Source organism: Xiphophorus hellerii, chromosome 22 (genome assembly GCF_003331165.1).
Source record: "Xiphophorus hellerii strain 12219 chromosome 22, Xiphophorus_hellerii-4.1, whole genome shotgun sequence".
Lineage (NCBI taxonomy): Eukaryota > Metazoa > Chordata > Actinopteri > Cyprinodontiformes > Poeciliidae > Xiphophorus > Xiphophorus hellerii.
This window is the reverse complement of record NC_045693.1, coordinates 15,165,819-15,173,808: the sequence shown is the minus strand read 5'-3', so window position 1 is coordinate 15,173,808 and position 7,990 is coordinate 15,165,819. Positions and strand designations below refer to the sequence as shown.

Here is a 7,990-nt window from a genome sequence, read left to right as displayed (position 1 = left end):
AAACAGTTTCCTGTGTAAATTTTAGAATTAGATTTAATTGAAATTTTTAAGTTAGTGGAAAAAGTGACCACCTAAAATGTGACCAAATTGAGTACAGCTTCTCTTTATCTTGTCTTAGGAGTTTGTTCGTTCTAAATATGCACTTTAAACGGGCAGAAATGTGTAAAAGCACCGTTCTTTAAGTAAAAGTTTGAAACAAACGCAGTCATGAGTGGCATGTCAATCAGCCAATAGCGTGAATGGGCTCTGTCACCAATGAGCAATGACTTCCTCATCCCGCTGTCTCCACTGGATGTAGGTGTGCAGACTCCTCGACCAGTACGACTCCCCCCCTGCTGGGCTCTGTTTGGAAACGACAGAGGCGGGGACGGAGAGTCGTAACACAGTAACTAGGAGCCCCTAGGGAATGTGAAAGTCAAGGCCTTAAATCCCCGCGATAAGACTTTACGTACTGCCGCGTTTCTCATGGAAACAGATGGATTTGTGAGGAAGCGTCGGATGACAGCGGAGACCGCAGGCGGTGATGCCGGGGTTGCAGGAGCCTCAGCTGGGGCAGAAGTTCGATGGCTCGGGGGCAGATTCTGGGGAGTTTCAGAAAGTATTGTGAGCAGCCTGACGCCGCGTATCGGGGGGGAATCGCAGCTGCAAAGTGTGGACGTTGTCTGCGCGGCTCAGGATGCACAAGCAGAGGACTCGGAACCTGACTATGAAGGTCTGCCACAGGGAGCATCTACTAGCACCCACATGTTGGCAGGCGCCGTGGCTGGGATAATGGAGCACTGCCTCATGTTCCCCATCGACTGTGTGAAGGTAGCACGGCTCAATGGCTAACAGACTGAACCACAACTTTTTATGAATGCGGAATGCTTTCACATCCCGGTTGCTGTTTGTTTTCCTTGGGTGTTCTCCGTGCAGCCTCCATGTTTGTTAGCTTAGCTCATTAGCTCTTTTGCTAACACGCTGCAGAGCCGTGACGAAGGTCAGCTGGCTCGGCTGTATTTCCAAGCATTGACTAACTTGTTAGCAAGGTATTATATTGGTAATTAACCGACGTTTGCTTCTGTGGGTTTTACACCAACATTGACTTCAGCAAATTGCGTCTGTTTGATTACATTTCTTTAACTTAAAGCTTATCTGCTGTCAGAACTTCAGAGGAAAATGTTACAGAACTGCTTATACGTCATGAGCAAACTACGGCATCCTGGACGGCCAAAGCAGAATATGCAAAACACATTACTGAGAAAGTCACGTGTAGTACAAAGGGCATATCGTAGTGTAGCAACAAACTTACCAAAACAAAAGTTTATGAAACAGTAACCTGATACAGTGCTCAACAGAACAGAAAATGCAGTCAAACCTTTTCTTTACAAACTAGTAGATATTGGAAAACCTTTCGAAAAATGTTTGTAGAATCTGTTTTCAATGAAAAGGAAAATACTTAAAGATAATCTATAAGAAAATTACAAGATGATGTATGAAGGTTAGAAATTAAGAGCAGCACTTTAAAAGCTTCCCCCACATTCAGTGAAGACATATTTAACTGTTTAGAAATATTTATACAGTAATTAGCCACCGGTCATGGTGCACAATCTAAAGGTGCAGCACTAAATTAAATCATACATTATCTTAATTTACAGTATAAATATAAGGGTGTCTTTACTGTGTGAATCACATTCCAGCCATTCCTCAAATGTTTGAATAAAAAACATTATAAAGATGAGGTCAGCATGGTGGTGTATGGTTCTTCTAAACCATGAAGGATCACAGATCATAGATGATGACTGCGGCTTTATTGTCATTGCATGTTGTTTATCAGTTCGACACATTCAGAAGCAGTGGGGCCTATTTACTTTTTTCTGTTCAGCTTGTATACTGTGATTACCTTCACTTTTGGTTTACCAAGCCAGTCGGTCCTCAGAAATCCCACTTGAACAACTAAATCAGAAATTATTGAGAGAGAATTCATATTTTTTCCTCTGTCATGTGTACCATTCCTCAAGGTTTCCCTTGGTCCTACTGGGGCTGTTTCTGTCCAGGCTAAATACGCGTAGCTGTATGAATTGTGTGCACCGAGAGCACAAAAGCACAACAGATGTGGCAAAGAGCAGAAAAAAACTGAATTATAGGTCATTTCTCCACTTGCTTAAAATACTCGCAAGTGTAAAAGAAGTGCGCACAAATTATATGCTCATTTATGAAAGTTTTACACGGTTGAGCCGAAATGAAGTTTGAGTAAATTCTGGCTCCTCTTTGGTTTGCTCCTGCAGATGTGAAGTCCATGAAGCTAGCCTGTGTTAGGACGAGAAATGGTTCAGGTTCAAGGGGGGGGGAGAGGATTAAAGGAAGTAAGCTTATGTCCTCTTGTGACCCTGGAGCTTGTAACAGCACACTTCCTCCTATTCAGTCATTTATGTACACAAACATGACCCCACCCAGTGTCACAAACCTCATTTCCCACATTTGTCCTCTTAATCACACTGAAGACTATTAATCAAGCACTTGTATTGCTGTGTTTTTTTTGTTTTTGCCATTTCTTTTGAAAAACATGGAGCAACCTGAATCACAGGTTAATTTCCCTCTGGTTTAATATCACGTTGAGGTCGGCTACAGTTCCAAATGCAATCCCAATGGTATTGTTGGAGAGAAATGAAGTTTTTAAAATGGCAACATTCTTTTTCTTGCAGACAAGAATGCAGAGTCTCCAGCCTGACCCCGCAGCGCGCTACAAGAATGTGATGGACGCTCTTCGCCGGATCGTGGCCACCGAGGGAGTCTGGCGACCACTAAGAGGCCTGAATGCGACGGCCATTGGCGCTGGGCCCGCTCACGCTCTGTATTTTGCCAGCTATGAGAAACTCAAAAAGACTCTAAGTGATACCATTCATCCAGGCGCTAACAGTCATTTGGCTAATGGTACCATAAAACTAACCCTATTTGTACATTCCTTTTGTTTTGAATCTGACACTCCAACAAGATGCTCCAACTCAAACTCTAAAGCTAAACATGCATCTTTTAAGCTCTGGGTAGCTTTAGGCTACTAGTGAGTTAAAACGTTTGCATTTTAATAGAAATACTTGTTTGCTCTGTAGAGATATCAGCTCCTTCCAGCTTTCGTGGTAGTCTGACCTGTCATGTTTGAAATCATCTGAAAGAGATTCCAAAGATCCATTTTGGAAATCTTCCTCCAGATTTCCAACTTGCTGTTATTCTCTGTCATTCCTGTTCTTTCTCTTTTTTTATTTTCTAGTTTAGTGGGTACTGTGCCTCTTTCCCTGCTCTTTCAAGTGTTTGAGTTACTGTCCACCAGGGGTCTCTCTTTGTTCAGGTTTGCTCCTACTGAAGGAGGTTTCCAATGTTTATAGTCACAAAGTGCATACCAATTCTGCTGGGTTAACATAATTTCTTGAGCGTAGCGTAAAACGTTGAACTGTAGGAGTAGATGCTCAGACATGACCAGACAAGTTCTGTTGCAAGTGAAAAATTTCCTTATGGCTGTATTTTTTTTCCCCCATTTCCATGTGTGATGACTGCAGAAGTGTGTCTGTGTGTGTATGTGTTTCAGGAGCAGCTGGTTGCGTTGCCACTTTGCTTCACGATGCAGCCATGAACCCAGCAGAAGGTAAGGACAAACTTTGTACTGTGTTTGGTTTTTTTTTTCCCCTTCTCAAAACAGCAGTTTTGAGTTTCAGAAGACACTTGCAGGTGCCAGGCCTCTGCGAATTTTTCTCCATGTCCGCCTCAAACCGGTAGTCTCACCCACTTTCTATTACAGCTGTCCCTGACCCACCTGCCCAAACATGTCAGAGGAAGGGCACTCGTCTCAGTCCCCTGTGCAGCTGTTGGGTGGGCTGCAGCTGTCTGAGCAAACTCAGCAAGAATAACATACTTTTTTTTTCCCGCAAAATTATTAACAGCTTGAATGTTTAATATATTATCACTTTACAAGCCCAGATTTCAGTGCATTTTTAATCTGAGTTTTGACTCACTCACTCTACCTCGTTGAGAATGCTTTGAGCTAAACAATTTTATTGTAGTTCTGGCTGTGTGTGGAAGGTGCCAATTAGCCAAATCTGGTCCCATCTGACCAGAGAATTTTCCTTCATGTATTTACTGTGTCCTTTAGATCATTTGTGACTAACAAGGGGAAATTTTTCTTTCTTTTTTTACAAGTCATTCAGGTCAGATTTGTGGAGTGTATGACTAATAGTTGTTCTTTAGTCAGATGTTCCCACCTGAGGTGTGGATTTCTGCAGCTCCTCCAATGTTGCCATGGGCGTTTTAGCTACTCCTCTGATCAATACTTTGCCAAGCTAACTTTTAATTTTTAATTTAGAATATTTTTTTGTCTAAAATATTTTAAAAGTAAGATATCCTTTCCTCTTCATCGTTTTGTAATGCTGATTATGTTATGCTGTTACTTATGGTACTTTATTTTGGTCTGTCACATGAAATCTCAATCAATGATACACTTCATGCTCATGTTTTTATTGAAAAACAGCTTTCCTTCACATCTCATACTGACTATTTGTTTCTTGTCTGGTTCTCCTCGGTGCTGTCAACGCTGGACTTGCTCGGCTCCTTCCTCCCTTTAACACCTCTACCCCACCTGTTCCCAGTTGTGAAGCAGCGCATGCAGATGTTTAAGTCGCCCTACCGGGGCGTGTTGGACTGTGTTGGCGCCGTGTGGCAAAGAGAGGGTCCTGCTGCCTTTTACCGCAGCTACACCACCCAGCTCACCATGAACGTGCCCTTCCAGGTGCTCCACTTCATGACCTACGAGTACCTCCAGGAACTGCTCAACCCTCACAGACTATACAACCCTTCGTCCCACATGGTGTCCGGGGCTCTGGCCGGGGCGATCGCAGCGGCAGCCACCACGCCTCTGGACGTCTGCAAGACCCTGCTCAACACCCAGGAGTCTCACACCCTCAGCTCCGCCAGCCAGAGCCAGGGAGCCCACAGACACGTCTCAGGTCTGGTCCACGCCTTCAGGACGGTTTACAGGCTGGGCGGCCTGCAGGGCTTCTTCAAGGGAGCACAAGCGAGGGTCATCTACCAGATGCCCTCCACAGCCATTAGCTGGTCTGTTTATGAGTTCTTCAAATACGGACTTACTAAGCGCCAGCACAACAATATGAGAATCCAACATATCAAGGCTGAGGTGTAGATTTCTTATGGGTTTAATCGCCTCTCTTATACATCAGGCCTCGCTGTGGCCACATACGCACATACAACCAGATGAAATACGCCTCAGTCATCCTGATCTCCTCAGACAGAGCAGATAAGAAAGACACCTTCTGAACCATTTTTAGTAATTTTACATCTGTTCACCATTTCAGCCATAGGATACAACTTTTACACAGTATTTTCAAGTGTTATTAATTTTAAGTAATCCCTTTATTGAAGCAGAACACACACAAAGAAGAGTTTAGCAGTCAGCAGTGGGCAGTCACAACCCTCTGTCAAGAGTTTACTTTATGAAACTTTGTTTTTCCATCATAGTTTTAATATAACCAGATAAAGCTTTTCAGATAACACAAGTCTACATTACATGTTTGGATGTAAAAATGTAAACACCCCCAACTAGAAAAATTGGTTAAAATGGTTATGTTGCATAAACATACATTTATATGTCCCTTAGCCGTATACAGATGCTTTTCAGGGGATTTTTTCAACACAATCTGTCAAATTGTTAATTTGCAAAAAAAAGATTCATTATAACCCACGAAGCTACAGTTAATGACATGGGTCAAAATATTTAACTTCTTGATCGTAAAATAAATCTTAATTTATTATTTATGTCAGTGAAAAATAGACTCAGTGCAGAACTTAGCAGACAAATACCCTAGAAAAATACCGTATTTGTTAATTTCTAATTATTTCGGTCAGAAGTTTCTTCAATCAAATGTATTTAGTTTTTTTTCCCCTGCTGTTGAAATGTGTAATAACTGGTCTGTTTTCAGCTTTTTTGAACTACTGAGGTTTAAATGTTTGTGCGCCTCATCAGTAGGAGTTTTGTTCTTACTGCGACCAAAAGAGGAGCTGAATTCATAACATTTCACACACCCAACCTGAAGCTGTCATTCTTACGTGCTGATGTCTGTTTCCGACACTGAATTGCACTTGTTCAATAAAACTTCAGCAGAGGGGCTCTGCTCACTGTTCGTAAAAGAGAAAAGTTCTCCTTTTATGTGTTTAAATATGAGACTTCTATGCTCCTCTAAGAAGATGACTTTTAGTGGCTAGATTTACCGTGCGGATGAAGGTTGAGGCTGGGCTAAAGCATTGTTTAGTCACAGGTGAGTTTACCAAATTCCACCATTTTACCGTCAACATGCATAATTAGATATTGTATATTTTAACCCTAGTATTATTATAACTCCATCGTCTTGTGGAACCTTTAAATGATGCCCTTATACTCAGGGAAGCATTTGTTCAAACACCCTGGAGAGGACAGAAAACACAGGCGAGTAATCACATAGGTAACTTTTATAACAGAAAATGTGTTTATATGTTGAAACTGTGACTACATCTTGACAGTGAGATAATCTGTGAAAACAAAGTCCTTTGGCTCTGGTTGTTTCTGACTGAGCAGGGTTTTTCTGCAGGTGGCAGTAGGAACACAGGGAGGAGGCATATAAGCTATATTTTTTTTCTGCAGATTCTGTTTCATATTGTTGTCAGGACATAGTGACAATTTTTTTAAATATGTACAAAAAAACGTTTTACTGCAGCTTTAACAAGCAGCTTCTTTACACTCAGTGCTCTATTTGTCCTTTTTAGATAAACATTTTTCACATTAACAACTTAAATCTATTCCTGGAAAGGATGTGTTTAAAACTTGTAGAATTTGGCATCTCCAATCCTCTTGAAATCACATTTGCTCTCTCAGCACCTCTTGAATTTGAGTGTACAGCTATCTTTTTCATTCATTTTGAGGCAGGTACAGTTGTTTAGTCTTGAGCACAGGTGCAGATTTCAACTTTGACCCCTTAGGCTTTCAGAAACGGCTTGTGACCTAATGGGTACACAGCGTGCATCCAAACAACTGCAAAAGTAACACTTTGGACTTTGTCAAATGACGCATGACAAAGTACATTTTGATAGAAGATGCAGATGAGTTGGACAGTGTATTTAAGAGATGACATGGCTTCTTATAGTCAATACAAGCATTCCAGCTTATTCTTTTCCATAATTTTGAGTAAAAGGGCTGTTTTTTGGTTTATTTTTTTGCAAGATATCTTTATATACTTGGACAGAAAACAAATAATTTTTCTTCCATTTCATAACTATGCACTGCTTATGTTGGTCAAAAAACAGGGAAGGTTGTGGTTGTAACATGACTAACTGTGGAAAAGCACAATGATGGAAAAACAGCTACAACATACTGTAGCTTATTCAGTTCTTTGGTATCAGATGAAGAAAATAATTACAATAACATCTTATAAATGTTTCTCTTTTCCAGATTTGTTAATGAATTAAATTTCATTACACTGTAATATCAACTTTTGTCTAACATAATAATGCGAGTATATGCAAATTTCATTAACATGCATTTTTGAAAAAAACAACTAAGGTTTTCTGTCTCCGTTTTGAACCAGTGCAACAATTTTTTTCTGACATGCTCACGTCATTGCTCCATTGAAAACAAATTTGAATGAAACCTAAATCCATTAGCAAGCATTCACTATGTATACTTGTGAGCTTCAGAGTAGCAGACTTAATGCTTTTACAGATTATAGTGAGGAGTGACAACTCCTCCTTACCAGTCTTTCCATACACACCGACTCACAGCCAGGTTTGTCTGGGAAAACACCTGTTTAAACAGGGAAAGCCTGATCTGAGTCTCTTGTCTGCATGCATCTACAGTATCTACTTGTATTTATAGTTCCTAATAGACTTAAGAGGAGGTTATTTGTAATTCTCTTCTCCTTGAATACACCTATTGACTGATAGCCAATAAAGAAGAGAAATGTGGCTCTAAAAGACA

At 40.9% G+C, this 7,990-nt stretch overlaps 1 protein-coding gene across 1 annotated transcript; it reads left to right on the top strand.

Moving 5' to 3' along the window:
- The first annotated feature begins 282 nt into the window (after window positions 1–282).
- slc25a28 (solute carrier family 25 member 28) lies at window positions 283–7,990 on the top strand. The gene is made up of 4 exons (XM_032553341.1): window positions 283–810; window positions 2,685–2,913; window positions 3,563–3,619; window positions 4,617–7,990. The coding sequence occupies exons 1-4, from the start codon at window positions 466–468 to the stop codon at window positions 5,165–5,167; spliced, it is 1,182 nt and encodes a 393-aa protein (XP_032409232.1). The 5' UTR covers window positions 283–465; the 3' UTR covers window positions 5,168–7,990.